We start from the raw sequence: 20,977 nt of genomic DNA, 5'->3' as shown, positions 1-20,977 counted from the left end.
AGCATTTGGAGTTGCCTGCAGCCTCTCTGAGTGCTTTACCAAGACTGTCTAGAAAAACAGATGCCTGTGGGTGTGTCCTCAGAGGTCTCTGTGAGTGATGGACAGGCTCCTTTGTCTGAGCCTGCTGCTGCTGCCTTTAGAGCTATGACTGCGATACCCATGGTGCTCAGGCAGCTTGTCCTCTTCCTGGCTTCAGGATCAGTGGGAGTGAGAGCAGAAGGAGGTTGGGTTTGTGGCTTAGGGACCGCCATTGTTTCAGCCTCCTTGGTTGCCATTCTTGACTTCAGCTCAAGCTTCGATGAGGAAAGCCGATGGAGGCAGAGGAAGGCCTTCAACAGTGCATCCCAGCATCCTGTGCTGAGAGGATGCCCTGTTCCTCTGGGGCCTCAGCCCGGGTCAAGGCTGAGAGTGTGTCTGCCCTCATGCCTTCCTGAGGCCTGTGGCCCTGGCCAGGCGTGTCTTCCCTTGTGTCTGTGAACATAGCCCCAGCTGAAGGCGGATGGGGAGCCCCAGGTGGCTCTTGGTGAGCAGCTGATGTCTTTGTGGGAAGCATCCTGAAGGAGGTGGCAGGACGCAGAGTTTGCATCTGGGCTGAAGTTTTGTTACCATATAGGGGGCCTTTTCTTCTGTCTCCCCGCACCTTCCTTCTTCCCTCCATCTCTCCTTTCATCCCTCTCCCCTCTCCCTGGCTCTCTTTCTTCCTTTCTCTCCTCTCCCCTCTCTTTTCTCATACCAGAAGAGTCACTAATTCTGCAGGGCTGGTAAATGTGGCTGTATCTATTTTGCCGACAATCGTAGTTTTCCATCCAGTTTCTCAGAAAAGGTCTGTGGTTAGGAGTGGAGTTCACATCGCTGTGCCCTGGTCTGCACATGGCTTATTGGGGAAGATGAAGAGATCCAGAAGCCTGACCTCAAACCCCTGAGAATCCACAGGGAAAGCAATATCACAGGTTCGAATCCTCCTTCACTCATGTCAGGAAACCCATGCACAGAGGTCTCTCATTTGCAAAAGAAGTGGTGATGTTTACTTCAAAAAGGGTGCTACGGCAGACAGGCAAGACTGTGTATCTTAGTATTCTGAAAGAATACTAAGCACTCCTCTTATCTCATTCTCTAATTAAAAATTTCTGGGTCACACCTTGGAATAAGCCCAGAAATACTAGGAGGAAAGGGAAATCTTAGTATTTTATTGCTTTATGTATGTTTATTTCATTTCTGCATACTAACCTTGTGAGGTAAATCACTGTTGTGAGATGAGAGCCAAAGTTCAGAGAAGTTTAAAACAGAATAGCTTCACCACCTGCCAGGTACATGGCCTCAGATATTATTTGATGTCTTACTGCTGTTACCTTATCTCTAAAATAGGATGATTATAGTTCCCTTATCACAAGGTGGTTTTGAGGATCAAAATGATTAATACGTAGAAAGTCTTAACACAGTGCTTACTAAATAGTCAATGTGATGTATGAATGGGAAATTATTATCATTAAGAAAACTGCCAGGTATCTTCTAAGCTACAATAAGTGGAGTAGGGATTGACTTTTAAGTTTAGTGTGTTCAAAGGTGGTTTCATTGTCATTTTTGAAGCTTAGAAAGGGTTTAGTTTTCATGGAGAGGGATTGGGGAATTGGTGTTGGAAACATCAGGAAAATTCTAAAGGATTTCAAAAACGTGGGATAACCAGGAGGCAGGAGAAACACAGCTCTGTGTGGCTGTGACCCGGCTGAGGACAAAGACCCCTAGTCATTTCCTAATTCCCTGGTCATAAGACTCAGTTTGTCCCAGAACCAGGAGGTGGCAGATAGATTACCTGTGAGGTCTTTGGAGTCTTCAGTTCTCCAGCTCCCTCTGCCTTTCCGCTTCCTGGAAAAGGCAGTAGGAACATTAAACTAAGAATCCCGGAGCCTTTGTGGTGGGATTGAGCTGGCCCTGCTGCTGTTTTTCTGCCTGACATCATGCAAGTTCCTTTACCTTGCTCAGTGTCCTGTGTGACACAAGGAAAATACGGTGCCTCCTCCATCCCCACAGGATTTATGTGGTAAGTGGAAGAGACCTTGCGGACACTGTCTGTTTAGCTCAGAGGAAGCCTTCAATAATGTTAGTTTCTTAATATTCCCTCGTCCTGATGCCATTAGGCTTTGGTTAGAAATTCAGGCCAAGTATGCAAGCCCAAAGTGGGGTCCTGCCCTCTCTGGATGAATTTTAGCCAGGACCATAACGGACATCTGGCTCGCGTCACTGTCTCAGTCAAGAATCTGGCATGGGGTGTCTGAGTTGCCTTTGCGTATACTTTTATCTGCCTTTCCTTTCTGCAAAAAAGTGCCTCAGAGCTTAGAGGAGAAATGGATATAATTTCTTCTTTGTTGGGTCTCAAACACGCAGACCCTTATTCCCATCCCCTAATTTTTAATTCATAGCATTTCTGCCCAGGGAGACTTTTATAGCTAGCAGTAGAGCCATTTAAACAAAATTACTTCTTTGACCAATGGTTTTGCACTTGTGGTCTATGTTGTATTGAGTTTTATTATCTTATTTTTTCTTTCTACCAAGACAGAATAGGGGAGCAAATAATAGGGTTTTCTAAGAAAAATTAACAGGTGACAAAAGAGAAGACAGTTCCCCCCAAATCTCAAATCAAGAAGGCAACTAACTCTCAGGGGTGGGGTGTAGCTCTGTGGTGGAGCACAGACTTCAGCATGCCAGTGGTCCAGGGCTCTGTCTCCAGCCCCTCAAAAAAGACCTCACCTCCCCTATGCCCTGACTCCCCATGCCAGTACTCCTGCAGCAGGCCGAGGCACCCCAGCTTCCATCCCCATGTGTTCACAGGGCCTCCAGGTTTCCCTCTCTGCTGTTGGCCTTCCTGCGTGACCTGCCAGCCCCAAGGGAAACTTGAAATCCTTTCTTCAAAAGCTCATGCCTTCTACTTCAGAGGAAATAATTTTCCTTGGCCAATTTAGTAAGATCCTTTCTCTTCAGTTTCCTTTAATTATCTCGTTGAAAAGAGAGAGAGAGAGAGAGAGAGAGAGAGAGAAAGGGAGCTGGAGAAGACCATCTGCTTTCTGAGACAGTTCATGTCTTGTGTTTTCTCTAATGGCTGTAGGAAAGCCCAGTTAAGCCAATTAAGGCTTCATCTTTTTCTTGTTTGGGATCCTTCTGTTTGGCACTTTTGAGTCACTGCCACCGACGTTTCTCAGTGGTATATTTGAGATGTCTTAGAGTGTAGATTTTATGAAGAGATGTTTTCTTTGTTCCATGAATTGTCACAGGCTCTATGAGCCACTTTCCAGATCCTGCCAAACTGTCACTACAGGGTTCTTTGCTTTTTTTAATCCATTCCTCGCACCACAAGAAGTCCTATTAGCATGTTTTCTGAGCTATAGAGTAAAATCTGGCAAATGTAGCACGGAAAGCAGATGGGTGGTTGCGTGTCTTCTTTTCCCCAAACTCTGGACCTAGTGTTCCATAGAGAACTCCGCTTTATCACCTCCCTTTACCTCACTGCAGAAAACACACGTGATAGATGGAGGGGAGAGAGGAGACGAGGGTTGTTTTTTTTTAAAGCTACATGGTATATGCTTATCTAGCTTCATATAGGAACTTATTTTTTTCAAAGTTGAAAAGAGTGGTTTTTCTCTGAATATGAAAATGTTCTTATGTCATTATTAAAAAAATTTAGGTGGGGCTGGGGTTATGGCTCAGCGGTAGAGCACTCGCCTCGCATATGCAAGGCCCTGGGTTCGATCCTCAGTACCACATAAAAAATAAATAGTTATTATGTACAACTACAACAAAAAAAGTTTAAAAAATTTAGGCAGATCAGCAACACGGAAGATTAGAAGGTATTTTTCTAAATCCTATCATCCAGAGATTACCACTAGTAACATTTCAGTACACTTTTCTGTTCATTATTTTAGCAACTATTTATTGACTCTCTGCCACGTGCCAGGCACCAGCAATATACCGATGCACAAAACAGACACATAGTCTTTGCTCGCATGGAGAGAAAGACATCAAACAGGTTATGCAGATTGCATACATGAAAATAAACAGTACTAACAAGGTTAAATTACAGACAAACTTACTTTTAAAAAACCCAAACTAAGAAAGAGAACAGTATCCCTATAGATAAGGAAAACATGCCAAAAAAGGCACGCTCAGCCACAAAAATAAAGATTAAAATTGGAATGTTCTATTTCAAAAGAAGGAAAAGGTAACTATATAATTATGCAAGAGATGAAAGAGCAGCATAAATCTGAATTTGGAAAACTCAGACAAGTTGACAGAATTTAAAAGAGAATTAGAAAAATTAAATAAACTCAAATTTAGGAGGAGCACAAAATCAGTTACATACCACAAATATTGCCATAACAGAAACAAAGGTTGTAAAAAGGAAGGAAAAGTTTAAAATCACAAGGAAATGAAAAAGAAAGAGAATTTGGGGCAGGGCACAGTCACATATGCCTGTAATCCCAGCAACTGAGGAGCTGAGGCAGAAGGATCAAAAGTTTGAGTCCAGCCTCAACAATTTAGCAAAGCCCTGTCCCAACATAAAAAATTAAAAAGACTGAGGATGTGGTTCAGTGGCAGGTCACCCTGGGTTCAGTCCCTAATACTATAAAAAAAAAAATATAAAAATTGGGGGGCTGGATTTGTGGCTCAGTGGTTGAGCACTTGCCTAGCACATGTGAGACACTGGGTTTGATCCTCAGCACCAGATAAAAATAAATAAATAAAATGAAAGTCTTGTATCCATCTACCACTAAAAATATTTTTTTTTAAATAAGGTTAAATAAATAAAAATTGGGGAAAGGTAAGAAATACTGAAGGCTAGGCAATGCATGCAGATCTAGCATACAGGTAACAGGAGGAGAAAACCAGGAGAGGGGTTGGTACCCATACTCCATTTCAAGAAAACTTTTTTGGAAAAAAAAAAAAAGTTTGAAGACTACATTTTGGAAAAGCAAATCATATATTTTAGAATATCAATTTAGAACAACTCCTCCAAAGATATTCTAGTAAAACTGTTGGGTTAAAAAAGAAAGAAGTCCTTTGGGCATCTACACAAAAAAGAAACTCAGTGACAGAGACTTAAATTGTCCCTAAGACCTTTTGCCAGAAAGTCTTCATGCCAGAAGGGAAAGGGATGTATGTTTGTGCTCCAGGGAAAGAAAATATGAGACAAGATTTTTTATATCTAGCAAAATTGACCTTCAAGCATAAGGAACATAAACGTGCAAGATGTCAGGAGAGGAGATACTGTTCCTGTGAGCTCTTCCTACGGAATTTCCTAGAGAATGAGCTTCAGACAACAAAAACAGGTGGGGAAACCTAAGACTGGCATATTGCCACATAATAGGTAAAAGCTTAAAAGCTTCAGAGACTCTGAGAGCATGTCAAATGGCCCAGGAGCCAACCTAATTGGACTGATACTGGCCAAAAAATAAGCATTGCAAATGTTTCAATCCACTAGGTGGTAATGGTATGAAAAAAAGTATCGCTTACCTTTTGATTGATCATCTTAAAAATAATGAGGAAAGAATCAGGCATTTATCCTGGTTTTCTTAGGCAAAGGATATTGCTGGATAACCAAGAACTATATGGAGGAAGCATCTCCTGATATGTTCCCTCGCAGTAAGTGAAGATGGAGTGAGCAAATTAGCATGGTGCCATCATGCAGCCCCTGTGCGTTTAACAGATCTAGGCCTGGAGTGGCCCAGGCCACTAATAGGAGAAACAACTTGAGAGCCAGAAGTCCTGTGCTTCCTGATGAAGCATTGGACCACCCAGGGAACCGCACCTCAGACTCTGCAAGCCTCTGAATCCAGCTGCCCCTTGACGGGAATTTCAGAGATTAGAGGAATGCGTTAAACATGCACCAGCAAAGTCCATACTGTGGAAACTTCACAGCTCAGACAGCTCTGAGTCCTTAATGAATCAGTTGTCAAGGAAAGGACAGAGTGGGATGCAGAATGAATGTATCATAAGAGGCTTATCAAATTTTAAAAAATAGACAACTCTTAACTATGCTGACTAGCATTATATACTTGGGTAATCAAATCATAAGGAAAAAGAAGCAATTGCCATAAACTCAAGAGTTCACTTTTGGAGGTAGGAAAGCAGAGTCTGAAGGGTAGCTACTCAAGTGTGTTTTTTGATCTGGGTGGTAATTAGAAGAGTATGGTCTTTATAGTAATAGACTGTTTTGTGTAATCTTCTTAATCTGTGCTTTATTTTACTGTAAAAAGATGTTAACAGTTTTTATTTTTTTTTAGAGAGAGAAAATTTTTTTTAATATTTATTTTTTTTAGTTTTCGGTGGACACAACATCTTTGTTGGTATGTGGTGCTGAGGATCGAACCCAGGCCGCACGCATGCCAGGCGAGCGCGCTACCACTTGAGCCACATCCCCAGCCCTGTGAACAGTTTTTTAATGAAAGAATGACACTGCACATACTGCCTTTCTCCCAGCTTTATATTGTGACTTTTTTTTTGTACCAGGGATTGAACCCAGGGGCACTTAACCACTGAGCCACATCCCTAGCCCCCGCCCCTTTTAATAAAAATATTTTTGTTAGTTGTTGATAAACTTTTATTTTTTATTTATTTATATGTGGTGCTTATAATCAAACCCAGTGCCTCACATATGCTAGACAAGTGCTTTACCTCTGAGCCACAACCCCAACCCCTATTGGTAATTTTTGAGCGAAGAAATTGAAAGCATTGTGTAGGGAGTGCCTATGTCTTCATCATACTGTTTTATAGCTATTTATTTTTTCTATTCAGTAGTGTTTTAGTAAAGATCCTTCCTACATAATTACAGACAGAAACATCCCCAGTTTTGAGTGATGAATAGTTTTGTATAATACTTTATTTAATCAATTTTCTAATGACGAACATTTAACCTGGTTCTGATCCTTTTTCCTAGTGGAAATAACGTCGTTTACGTGTCCTTATGAAGAATACCTAAAATTTGCTCCATCACAGTGTTTTCTAATGTGCAAACCATAAATAGTGGCATGCTGTGAATGAGCAGTTAGTGTGAGAGGCTGAAGTTGTACCTGTATTGATGAAGGCAGCCCTGTGTAATAACCCAGGGAGGGCATGAGTCTCAGAAACAGGTTGATTCCCCACCGTAGGATCTTCACATTGCATCATCCCTCTTGTGGATCAGTTCAGATTTAATCCCAGCAGCTCTTCTGTAACCACTTTTGGTTGTTGTGGGTATAATTAGTGTAACATTTATCTACTCACAATATTGCATGATGAAATGCATCCTAAAATCCAGTGGCTTAAGCAGTAGCCGTTAGTATCTTCAGGACAGCTGAGTAATTCTGCCAGGAGTCTCTGTTGGGCTCACTCATATGCCTACAGTCCATTACAGGAAGAGTTTACAGATGTGCTCATCTGTGCAGAATGCCCCTGTGCTCGGTGTTGGGTGGTGTAGGCTTAGGCCTAAGATGGTCTTGGCCAAGAGGACTCAGCTGACCTACCCAAGCCTCCAACAGCCTTCCTACAGGCCAGCCTCGGCGTGTCTCATGATAGTAGCACAGATCTTGTCTTCTTCAAGGTGCTGGAAATGGGCAAAGCATGTCATCCCATTTGCTAATATCGCTAATATCCAGTTGACCAAAGCAAGTTGCACAGCTGAGCCCAGAGCCAGTGGAAAGGGAGTACAGAGTCACAGAGCAGAGGGCGAGGATACCGAGACCGTCAATTGGCACCACGAACGCAGTGGGCCCCCCACAGCTAGCCAGCAGCATATTTTAAATTGGCACTTCTTAGAAGTAGGAAGCATTGCTGTTATTTCTAAACTGCAGATGTAATGCCTGAGACATATAAAAAGTGGGGATCCAAGTATATTGTGGGAAAGTATAATATCTTTTGCTTCATTTAAAATTTTTCTGGTTCACAATTATAAAAGTCACTCCTAAATGGAAACATCTACATGTGGTGATCTGTCTTGAAAATATTTCTTTTCCAGTTGTTAGAGTTTCCTCCCGAGGAAACATTTCAGAAAATAAGACTTCTTTCTCTCTGTGCGTATTTTTCTTTCTTTGATAGTGTTCTCAGAATTAGTTGTTTGGAAATGGTTTGGAGAACACTGAATGGAGCAGGATAAAGAACCAGAATCCCAAATGCACATTTGTAAGCATTTTGTTTAAGATACAGAAATTAAGGGCTGGGGTTGCAGCTCAGTGGCAGAGCACTCGCCTCGCACATGGGAGGTGCTAGGTTTGATCCTCAGTACCACATAAAAATAAAGGTGTTGTGTCCATCTCCCAATTAAAAAAAAAAATCTTTTAAAAGACATAGAAATTAGAGAAAGGATTAGTTTCTATACCTTAGTTACTGTCACTAGCTGTCCGTGTTGTGCATAGTAGCCTCCTGAGGGAAGTCTGGCTCTGAGAACTCCAGATTGATCTCATGATGCAGGTGAGCCTCCCCCTCTACCTCTGCCTAAGATCCCACACAGCACCTGAGATGGGCGTGACTTGCCAAGATGTCAGTCTGCTGACCACAAAACGTCATGAAGCAAGACTCTACTCTTGAAACCTTATCCCTGCCTCTGATGTCTCTGCTATAAAATATAGAAAAGGGGGGCTCACTCTCTTTCCAGCATGGGAAGCTTGATCCTTAAGGTCAAAGAGCCGTCCTGTCCTTGATTCCAAAATTATTTCTGTGCTGTGTGGTTTTTTGCCACCGTCTTCTTGGCTTAATGTCACAGTTAGCCTGTTTTAACCCAGCTTATCTTGTCTGCATGGGTTGCGGTTGAGAAGTTACCATAACTTTTTTCTTTCTGTTTTAAATTATATATTTGGTCAACTTAGGATCTCTCAATGATTCAGAATCAGAGCAATGATTCTGAACTGCAATAGAGTCCCAGGTATGTGGATGCAAGAAATTTATTACTACTAAAGGTTTATATTCCCCAAATTTAAAAACAATTAAATCCCCCACACACACGGAGCACAATATTACATATAAAAGTATTCATCAATTAATATGCCCTGCAGATTTTCAAGGAAAAAAAGTACACCAGCAGCATTCCTCTGCTTGGCAGGTTACAATGATGTTTTCAGTAATGCCAAAGCTCCATTTCCATTGTAATTGAAGTTCTTAACTCCATTCTTGGAAACAGGCTATCATTTGTGAATATTTTCACAAGAAGTCAGGATGGGACAGGGAAAGAAAATGGGAGATATGAGGCACCAGAATTTACTAGGTCCTTAGGTTGGGTGTACAAAGATCTCCAAGGCACCAGAGCTTACAACCTAAGTGAGAAAACAAATCATATGTGTTAAGAAAATATTAATAACAGTAATAGCAGTTATTATTTACAAATGTTGAGGATAGGCTTGGAACTAAGCAAATCAAGTGATCAACATTTGGTATCTTGTTTAATCCTATGGTAACTATCAGATTGATGGTAACCATAATTTGCCATTGAAATAAGAGAACAAGCTTGCAAACATTAGGAGTGGTTCAAGATCATGTCGAACCTAAGTGTCAAACAAGAAGAGGAAGAGAACTCTGGGCAAAGGTCCAAATTTGCAAAGCAGGGGATTTAGTAGTTGCTAGAACTCCTTAGGGAGTATAGAAGGGGACTCACTACTTCAGTTTTTGGGATGGAGAGCAGGAATGAAAAATATCTTACAGCATCCAGGACTGCCCTGTCCAACAAAGAATGTCTTAAATCTGTGAAGCTCCCAGACAATCTGTTGACTATTCATGTAGGTGAACCACATGTTTATAATTATCCCAAAAGTTAAACATGTAAAGTTTTTTTTTTTTTAAAGAGAGAGTGAGAGAGGGAGGGAGAGAGAGAATTTTTAATATTTATTTTTTAGTTATCAGCGGACACAACATCTTTGCTTGTATGTGGTGCTGAGAATCGAACCCGGGCCACACGTATGGCAGGCGAGCGTGCTACCGTTTGAGCCACATCCCCAGCCCCGTGTAAAGTTTTTTTATGGTTTTAATAGACACTGTATATTCTAAAGCCTCCTGATCAAAAGATAATCATATTTAGTATTTTTGATATTTCCTAAGAGTTGTTGAGTATTTTGAAGTTAGTGATGTTAATGACAGCAGTGTATTTCACGATATCTGAGTTGTCCATATACAACACTCAGCTTCTGTCAGTCTGCCCATAGCTGTCACCCTAACAGTGATTCTGTATATAGGCAAATATCTGATGACTGATCATTATGATCCCTAGTTTACCCTGCTTGAAAATTTGATTATTGAAATGCATCCCTACTGTAATCTCTCCCTTTCTGGAATTTATGTGTCGATAAGTTATATATCTATGAATTATACTTCAAGAGAATAAAGGGCCATTTCATCTCTGTGACCAAAATATCTGTCCTGAATAACTTAAAAGAAGGAAGAGTTTATTTGGTCTCATGGTTTCAGAGGTTCAGTCCCTGGTAAAGCGACTCTATGACTCTGGACCAGAGGTGAGTCAGAGAAAATCTGCTCAGTTCTTGCAAGCCAAGAAGCAAAAAGAGCAAAGAGACAGGGACAGATTATATGATCTCCAAGGCATGCCCCCAGTGACCTCCTTTCTCTAGCCTCGCCCCAGTTTCCACCCAGTAATCCATTCAGAGTATTAATCCATCAAATGGATTAATCCACCAATTAGGTTACTACTCTCATAATCTGTTTTAGCTCATGCATTAACACAGGAACTTTGCAGGGGGGCACCTCATATCCAAACCATAATAAAAAATATTTATCATAGGAAGGAGTTATTGAGTCTGATAGGATTAAAGAGCATTAAAGTTTCCAAGAAATTAGTTACTTGAAGGTAATGAAGGGTTTGAGTAAAGGAGAGGTTCTAGAATCAATTGGAACTAGATTTTCAGTAGTCAAAAGAATTAATTCTGGCGATTTCTGGATAAGAGAGGGATTGTGAATAGAGAAGTTATTCATCTGATATTGTGGATCTAGGATCGATCTGAGAGGAAGTGAAGGGGAGGGATTAGACTGAAGGGCAAGAGAGGAGTTATGGAACTGCATGCAATACTTAATGTTTGGGTTAGTCAGCTTTATGTTATTACAATGAAATACCTGAGGAAGCTACATTAGAAAGAGAGAAGGGTGACTTAGCTCAGAGTGGTAGAAGTTTAAGGGCATGGCACTTGTATCAGCTCAGTTATGATGAGGGCTGTACCACTGCTGCAGTTTGAATTGGGAGTATTCCCCCCAAAGGTCGGGGATTCAAGGCTTGGTCCCCAGCCTGTGATGCTACTGGAAAGTAGTGTAATTTTAAGAGGCAGGGCCTACTGGGAGGTTTGAAGTCACTAGGGAGGTACCCTCAGAGGGAATTGTGGGACCATGTCTTCTCTCTCTCTTCCCATCCCAGCTCTGAGGTGAGCAGCTTCATTCCCCGGTGTGTTCCTGTCATGATATGCCACCTCACCACAGGCCCCAAAGCAACAGGGCTAACTGACCATGAACTGAAACTTTCAAAACTGTGAACCCAAATAAACCTTTTCTCTCTGAAAGTTGATTACCCCCAGGTATTTTGTTATAGGGGGAAAAACAAAAGCTGATAACACAGTTACATCAAGGTGAAGAACAATGGTGGGAACAAAGGTTAGAATGCATGTGGGAGCAGGTCAGGGTTATGTCTCAGGCCATTGGACCGAGAGCCACTTGGGCCCTCAAAAGGGCTCTGTAACAGCCCTTTTGCCAGAACTACCAAGGGGCTGAGGAGAGGTACCTCACACCCTCAACCCCTCCACGGCCTGAAGGCCTCATACAAGGCTCCACCCCCTAAAGGGCTTACCCCTTCCAACAGCACCACCCTGGGGACCAAGCCATTCTTCACAGCAGATCCTTGGGGGCCACAAATCACATCATACCATAACAATGTCTGAGGAGAGAGCAGGCAGGACAGAGAGAGTAGTCAATTGAGAGGGACGGATTTGTCAGTCGTGTTTGCCTGTATTTGGGGAAGACAGGCAAAGCCAAATTCTTTGTCTGATTTTTATTCTGTTTGGAATCATTTGCAAGTGCCTGGCATCTTACACGGAACCAGAATAGAAGTGGGTGTTCTATTTATTTATTCACTCATCTATTTGTTTAATTGTGCTTTTGTGAATTCTGTTGAGGGCTGTCTCAGGTCCTGTGGAATGTTTATTAGGCCCTAATAGCATCACCCCAAGGCCCGTCAGCACAATGGATTTTCATTTACAGGGCACAGGCAAACACCACTGGAAGGCAGGAAATCACTGTAGACTATTTCACTTAGGTTGTTTTGTGCTTCACCTTAAAATCACAACTGTGTTCCTAATGCAGAACATGTAGTGGCCTGCCATTCGTCCCCAGCACCTTTGACCTCAGAATGTGATTTCTGTGGCATTCTGTGCTCTGAATGCTGCTGGCAAAATCTCCAGCATCACAGGAGAGGTAACATTTCTGCTAGGCTTTACTTTTACAGATAGAAGGTAGATAACCATTTGGTTAAGATAGACAATAATTTAATCTAAGGTAAAGTTTCGGACTCTGTCTACATTCTCTGGGTCAGTGCTTCTCCGACAGAAATAAAAGACAGGCACATAGGTAAATTGAAATTTCTAGTCCACATGAAAACAAAAATTTAAAAAGTTAAATTTAATTTAAACATGTTTAATTTAACTCAGTACATCTGAGATGTTTTCATTTCAACATTGATTCAATATTTAAATATTATGAATGTGAGACATTTGGCATTTTTTTGTTCAGAGTCTTCAAAATCAACATGTATTTTATTCTCATAGCACTGAACTCAGATGCAAAATATTCATGGGAAATACTTGGCTGTGTTCAGATTCCATAAAATTCAGAGTTGAAAAAATAGGCTCACCTACTCTAAAAGTTCCAGTGTTACTTAATTTTCCAGTGTATCAAGTATCACTTCATGAATTTGTAATTAAATTGAGTATAGTTAATAACGTTGAAAATTTAGTTCTTTAGTTAGACTGGTTACCTTTTAAGTGTTTGAAAGCTCCATATTGCTGCTGCTAGTAGCAGCTATATCGGACAGCACAGCTGTAGATTCTTCTGAAAACCGTACATTTGCATAGTGTTTTCCCATTTCCTAAGTGCCTCTTTTGTTTTTTCTCAAGTTATTGTTGGTTCACACCAGCAAGTCCGTATCAGAAATTGTTTTTACCAGATTAGATTCATTCATCAAGGAAAAGTAGCTGGGATATTTGTACTCCATCTCCAAGGCCAGGAAATGCCTTCTTGCACATGGTAGGTGTTTAAGAAATGTTTTTCCTTCCTAAATCCTATGTAGTCCTCAAATTTCATTGTCTCAGGAGAGCCTTTCCAGACTGCAGCCTGGCACCTGTCCTTTGTTAACAACCGAGATATTTTCTCCCAGAACATACATATTTACATACTGATCTGAGTTAATTTTGTGATTAACATCCATCTCCCCCAATAGACTGCATACTATACTGAAGAGGAAAATAGTTTTTGTTGACTAACTGTCCTTGCATCCCTGCTTCTAGCATAATGCATGGCGCGTGGTAAGTATGGAATGTGTATTGGTTGATAATAGCACTATAAAAAGGGCTATTTATGACATGAAATGATTAGCAAAGTATCTAATTCTTAACTTTGCTAAAGGTGCAGTTTGTTTCAGGTCAGGAAAACAGGACTGTTTTAAGGATTATATACAGAATGGGAAAATAAACAAGGAGAGAAATGAATTACAGTAGATGGGGTAGAGAGAGAAGATGGGAGGGGAGGAGAGGGAGGATAGTAGAGGATAGGAAAGGTAGCAGCATACAACGTCATTAATATGGCATTATGTAAAAATGTGGATGTGTAACCGATGTGATTCTGCAATCTGTATTTGGGGTAAAAATGGGAGTTCATAACCCACTTGAATCTAATGTATGAAATATGATATGTCAAGAGCTTTGTAATGTTTTGAACAACCAAGAAAAAAAAATAAATTTGAGCCTAAAAAAAAAAAAAAGATTATATACAGTAAAAGATGTGCATGTTCATAACTTTTGTTCAAGCCTTCCCAAAGTATGCATGCAAGAGTGCCTTTCTTTGGTTTTCTCTCTACTTCATTGGTATTTGTTTCATTGAACTATTTATTTATCACTTTGGTGTTTCAGCTTATAATTTAAGGCACATTGAAGACGTCTTCCCCCTGCCTCAACACCCAAAGGAAAATTGAATTGTAAAAATACTTTTTAAGGTGCTGAGAAAGGCATGGGGTGAAGACAAATGTGTCTGGAGGGAGGGACCTCTTGGTATTTCAGGACAATTTAAAATAAACCCACCCCTTTAATTATACCAGAGTAATGAGCCTTACCCACAGTATGTGAAAATGTAATTAAAAATGTATTGTGGACCAGCAGACCAGGTTGTCAGGTCATTATCTGAATTATAAAGTTGGAAGTAATGCTCATTAAAGGTTACTAGTTTGGAAAGGTTAGGTTAGAATTTAGAGGCTTTGCAAATACGAAGTTTTTCCATTTGAATTATGCTTCAGAAAGCCTCTAGCCTTTAGCCCTTTCTTGTAACTTTTTGTAAAATGGCAATGCACTTACAGAAATGTGCACATAGCAGCCTAGCTTGATGAATTTTTCCCATTCTGTCACGAACCAGTTCATTGCTGTGACCAGTATCCCTGAAGCTACTCTCCTTCATCTTCATCTTCCACCCCTGCCCCCACTACCATCCTGACACACAATGTTTTTTCCTGTTTTTGTACTTTACGTAAATGGAATCATGCAGTATCCTCATTTAACCTACTATAATATAATACATTATCTGTCTAAGTGACATTCCTGATAGCAGACTCATTGAAAACAAGGTCTGTTTTTAGTTTCCCTTGTTATGTATCTAATTGGTAAACTGGCAGTTTACTGCTATTTCTAGGTCCTTACTGTTCCTTTGAGAAATTTCCTCTCTAAATGCAGGTGTGTGAGTGTGCACCTGTGTGTGTTCATATGTGTATGCTTTAAAAATGGTTAGTCAATTATATCATGCCATGCCCTGCATGTTAGTGACTTCTCAGTGATATGTCTTGATGTCCTTTCCATGTGGGCGCACACAGTTCCTCTTCATGTTTCCTAATGGTGGCATGAAATAGATGTATCGTAACTTAATGAGCCAGTTGTCCACTGACTATCAGTTAGGTCATTACCAGGTTTTTCTGGTTGTAGAATGATAGCATCAAAGTGAGTTTATCAGTAAAATGAATTCTTAGAAGTGAAATTGCTGAGCAGTAGAGTTTGATGTATTTTGAATTTGCTCAGATATTTGCAAATGGTCTCCCAAAGAGTTCTGTCAGTTTTTACCTGCAAGATTTGAGTATTCTTATTTCCAGCGTCCTTGCCTTAGATTATATGTTCTCTCGAGCTTGTTCATCTTGGTATTCTGATCTATGAGAACCAGTCAGTTATTGTACTTAGATTGCATTTTGTTTAGTTTCCTATGAGGTAAATTAATTATGTTTATTGGGCACTTATGTTTCTCTTGGCACTTGTTCCTGTCCTTTGCTCATGTTCCTGTAGCTTGTTCTTAGTTTTCTTAATGATTTCAGGGATTGCTTTCTAGATAAAGGAAAATTGTCCTTTTATGTCATCTGTGATGGTAATTTGTTTCTCATTGTTACCATATTTATAGTAATTTTTTCTTAAACAGAAGGTTTTCATTTTTATGTAGTTTATGTATGTTATTTTTTTTTCCTTAGTGGCTTCTGAATTATAAGTGTTTGGTGGGGAAAAAAGCAGTGGAAGGCTGGGGTTGTGGCTCAGTGGTAGAGTGTTCACCTAGCATGTGCGAGGTGCTGGGTTCAATCCTCAGCACCACATAAAAATAAATAAATTAAATAAAGGTATTGTGCCCAACTACAACCAAAAAAAAAAAAAGAAGGAAAAAGAAAAAGCCATTGGAAACCTGAGACAGACAGCTTTGGCTTTGGCATGGGGAAAATAATTCTTAATAAATGTTTATGGGGAATGTGGTTAAGTAGGAATTCAAATTACAGTCAGAAGTAGTGGGATTGACTGTGAATATAAACAAAAATTTGTACATAATTTGCCAACATTTGTTTAAAATTTTGAACAGCTTTTGGAAGAACTTTCAATGTTATGATAGTTTCCTTTTATGCTTTGTTATTTGAGGTTTTAATTTCTCAAATGATTCCTTTTTGTTTTTTAGATTGCAAATTATAAACTATTTCCTGCACCATTGCTGACGCCCAGTGATCCATGTCAGAAGTACTTCCAGGTTAGATACATTTTCACATATTTCAATACAGAGAAGCAGTTCAATATTAAACCCTTATAAAACATATGAGACAATTATTTTAATGTTAAACTCATAATTTGCTAAAACAACATGCTTCTGGTTTTCATTGTTTTTTGCTAATGGAAGAATGAATATCCAAATAAGGTAGAAGGATCAATGGAACTTAATCATATTTGTGTAATAATTGCACAAGTCATCATGTAAAAAATATTTTGGTTGACTATGACAAGAAATTAAAACTGAAATTAAAATTGTACCATCTAGCACTGTGAATTATAGCCTGTGAGCTTTTGAAATATGAACAAAGCAATAGGTGTTGGCATTGAATCTTGGTTTGCTTCTTATATTGTGAAGTTTGTCTAGAATAGAATCCCCCAATTAGTATTCTCCTTGAACCTAATGCTGATTAATTTCAGGTCTTCAGAAAAAAAAAAACTAATTTTATTGTATGTCCCTTTTTTTGTCTCATGATAGCTGCTAGTCTAGACCCAGTATAGTGTGGGATTTAATTCATAGACTCATGGAAACATAACAAGGAAAAAAACAATTGCAGTAGCATTTCATACTGAACATAATATAAGATTACATGTGTAGATCTGTTCATTCCATTTTTCTTAGGAAACATACCATTCAGCAAGTTCTCATTTTAAATAAGTGCACTTAACCAAGGATAAAAAGATATTAATTTCCTTACATTCTAAAGTGAAATTTATTAAATATGTTCAAATCCTTTTCTCCTTTACATAACACTTTGTGTGTTACATTTCAACAAAGAAGTAAACAATAATAATAGTGAAATAAACATTAAGTTCAGCACAGGCATAGGAGTGGCAAGAAATACCCTTTTTATTTAAAAAAAAGTCAAAAAAATAATATCACAAACCTAAGTTTATATAGAAAAATCAGGAACTTAAAGCTGATTCTTCATGCTGTGATGATTTGGGAAAGGGATAGGTTTTCTTTATAAATACATATTTGATTAGGTATTTTAATTTTAGAAACTCAAGACAAATATGTATGCCTTTTATTTATTTATTTGGGTAACAGGGTTGAACTCAGGGGCACTTGGCCACTGAGCCATATCCCCAGCCCTATTTTATATTTTATTTAGAGACAGGCTCTCCCTGAGTTGCTTAGCACCTCACTTTTGCTGAGGCTGGCTTTGAACTCGCCATCCTTCTGCCTCAGCCTCCCAAGCCTCTGGGATTATACGCATGCGCCACCACACCCAGCATATGTCCTTTTAAAAAATAGATTTTAGGGGGCTGGGGCTGGGGCTGTGGTTCAGTGGTAGCACACTTGCCTGGCATGTGTGATGCACTGGGTTCAATTCTCAGCACTGCATATAAATAAATAAAGGTCTACAACAACTAAAAACATTTTTTAAAAAAATAGATTTTAGGAAGAAAACGTGCAATCGAGTCCCCTATTGCACTGCAACAGTTCTGTTCCTGTTTCTATTCTTCAATAAATTCTACTGTTACACTAAAATTAAAAAAAAAAAATAGATTTTAAATATTGAGAATAATTCTTTTTAGAAGTCCTATAAAATCTTATATTATGTTGCAAATAGACTCAGTATTGAAGCATTAAAAGAGTAAGGCTGACAAATATATAAAATGATGGTTTTTTTCCTCATATGGAAGGGAAGAATCAAATAACTTCCAGAAATTTCTTGCTGTGGCTGTATATTGTTAGGATGATGTATTCATCTTTCTGCAGGGATTCAGATTGCTTTGTTCCTTGGTAGTCGTATGAGATACTGAAACAGTTATCCAATGTGATTTTTAAATAACAGCTGCTACTATCATGCATTGATGTAGAAGGTAACAGTTTTTACAAGGAAAGCAGTATTCTTATCTCAGTGGAGTATCTTATTCCAGGATTTTTTGTTTGTTTGTTTGAAAATTCAAACAGCAGGTAGTGAGCAAAGAATTTTCAATTCTTGGGAGCTCTTGACTACAGGCTTGTATTTGCAACTAAGAGCATGTCTGAAGTGTTTGAAAAGACAAATCTCCCAGAATTGATATTATTACCTGCCTGGAAAATGCCTTTTGACCCTTCAGGATTCAGCTCAGGAGTCCCTTCCAAGTAGTTCTTATCCCATAACATAGTCAAGTTGTTACCCTATTTCAAGGACTTTGTTATTTATTATTGTGTGATATTTTCCCCTTTGGGAATTGACTTGAGACCCAGCTTCTCAGTTACCCAAGGAAACACATAATGTTTCCTTTATAGCTCATTCCCTACTCTTTTCTCCTATATCAGTGTTCTCAAGCTTGGTCGTTGACCATATTTATCATACTTGGCCATAAAAGTCTAGAGCTCTATTAAAAAATAAATTCTTCAGAAGATGGTGAAGCTTTTCTAAGGAGTGAAAACAGCTTAAAAATGAGCAGTGAAAATATCCTCGGAGTAAGCAAATAATTTCCCAAAGGGACTACTTTCCAAGGTCTTTTTATTTGAGTACACAAATTTTGCCTTGTGTTTCCCAAGTAACCAGCCATCACATCTGCCAGGTGTTAGGTTGAAATACCAGACTTTCCCCCACCTGTAGTTTCTTTTTCTCCCTGCCTACCCTTCAGGACTCAGCTTAGTAGTCCTTTTGTGGGAAACCTCTCCTGGTCCTCTCTGTTTATAAGACCCATGTTCCTATAGGGTCCTCTGCCTACTTCAGACTTATGAGTGTGTGTTATAACTTCATCTTTTTCATCACAGACTCTGAATTTTTTAAAATATGGTTTCATGGTTACTTTTTTTTATTATTTATTTTTTAGCTTTCGGCGGACACATCATCTTTGTTTGTATGTGGTGCTGAGGATCAAACCCGGGCCGCACGCATGCCAGGCGAGCGCGCTACCGCTTGAGCCACATCCCCAACCCATAGTTACTTTTTTTTAATTGACAAAAGTTATATGTTTATTATGGAAAATTTTGTTTTGAAGTGTATATATATTGTGGATTGGCTAGTCTGAGATAGTGAAGAGCTGATCAAATGTCTTAAAGAAAAGTTTTTTTGATCCATCTGTCTGGAGTCCTCAGTTCTACTGGGAGCTTGAATGGAGCGAGCCCCCAGGCAGTTCAGTGGAGCCCACCGGGGGCCCCTGAGGTGGGTAAGACCTAGCTGTTGGAAGGACCCTTTTATCTTTGACCCTGTGATCAGCCTGTGGAGTTGCTGTCTCAGTACTGGGAACCTCCCAGGCTCTCTTCCTGTGATCTCCCTGACCCAGTAGCTCAAGCTGCCTTCTAGTACTTTTTGCTTCTTTTGTTCACAGAGAATTTCTTATCATTTTTATCACATTGAGGGTTTGCTTTCATGACTAATTTCAGGAAACCAGTTTTATTTTACCTCTCCTTCCTAAGAGGAAAAGTCTGAGTTTATTTCTTTTCCTTAATACTTGGAGGTCCAGTTCAAAAGGCAGCATTCCTCAGGGTGGGCGATTTGTTGTTAACTCCTCAGTGAAAATGAAATTGTACAGCAGTAAAGCAAGATTGGAGAAAACACCAAGTCTCATTCAAGAACAGGGCAAACATCGGGCTTCCTTGGGCCCATCTGTCAGCTCATTTCCAATTTTACAAATGTGTCATGGTAGGAGAGGGAGAGTGAGCAGACTGTTGCTGAACAGAGAAGGGTTTCCTGTCATTACTGACAGCTTCTTCTCTGAAACAAGTCTGTATGTCTTAAAAAAGAGAAAAGGAGGCGAGGAAGCCATGTCTAATTGTAGGATCTGGGACAGGTCTGTACTGTGAGCTGGGTTAGGGTTTGGTCTGCCTGGCTGCATCCGTGTGGGGGCCTTTGTGCCTAGGTTTAAGAACAGCTGTGTATGCCCTGAAATTAGACTCATCCTGACTTTCCTAATTTTGCTTAGGCTTCTTATAAAATACTCCATGTATTAACTAGGGCTCTTTTAGAAGCAAAAAAAGAGAAAACCCAGTTCAAAATGGCTTAAGCAAGATAAATAAGTCCCTTGACCTGAGAAGTCCAGGGCTCTCCCGTTCATCATGCTTTACTTTATTATTCTAACAGTGCCATTTTAGGACGTGTTTACTTTCTGTCTCTTGGTTCTGTTTTCTTGTTAGATTCACACTTATGCAGAAACCCCTTGAACTTCTAGGCTTAAATCTTCTAATTTTCAAAAATGAAACAAAGAGCACCTCTTATTCTAGCAAAGGTCTCATGACGGGTTCTATGTGGGGTTACATTCTTTTCCTGGAACCAGCCACCAGAACTGTAGGGGATTTGCCACTCTGGCTGTGCCCCCTCAAATAAGAGTGCACCCATCTCTGCCTGAAACATGTGGGCTAAAACCCTAGAACATAAGTTCCAAGAGAGGAGATATTTTTACTTTGTCAGTTTTGTTCACTGCCATATCCTCAGCACTTAGAAGCATCTCTGGCACATGGTAGCACACACACACAAAAAAAGTTGGTTGAATGAATGAATGTGTGTCAAGGAAAGCTGATTCTCCCCCTCCTCAAATTGCAGAACTGTTAACAGAAAAGGAAGGTGTACATGCCAGGCTCTAATAGATGTTTCTCCATTGTACATGCAGGACAATGAGGACAGTAGTAATAGTCATTTTTGTCACATTCTTAAATCTGAATCTACCTCGGGAATAGGAATTGAGCCTCTTGAGTTGATGTTGAACCTTCCTGAGTCACACTCAGGACAGCACGATGAGTCGATTTGGAGGTGATGGCAAAA

At 39.8% G+C, this 20,977-nt stretch overlaps 1 protein-coding gene across 9 annotated transcripts in view; it reads left to right on the top strand.

The window, feature by feature from the left end:
* APBB2 (amyloid beta precursor protein binding family B member 2) overlaps nt 1-20,977 on the top strand; it is a 338,567-nt gene that overhangs the window by 141,467 nt on the left and 176,123 nt on the right. For all 9 annotated transcript variants that reach the window (XM_081303291.1, XM_081303294.1, XM_081303292.1 and 6 more), the window contains one exon: nt 16,183-16,251. In XM_081303291.1, coding sequence (XP_081159417.1) covers nt 16,233-16,251 — 19 coding nt within the window. In that variant the 5' untranslated portion in view covers nt 16,183-16,232. The remainder of the gene's footprint in view (nt 1-16,182; nt 16,252-20,977) is intronic.

The sequence above is a fragment of the Spermophilus citellus genome, assembly GCF_964194105.1.
Source record: "Spermophilus citellus genome assembly, chromosome: 8".
Lineage (NCBI taxonomy): Eukaryota > Metazoa > Chordata > Mammalia > Rodentia > Sciuridae > Spermophilus > Spermophilus citellus.
This window is presented reverse-complemented; position numbering and strand designations above follow the sequence as displayed.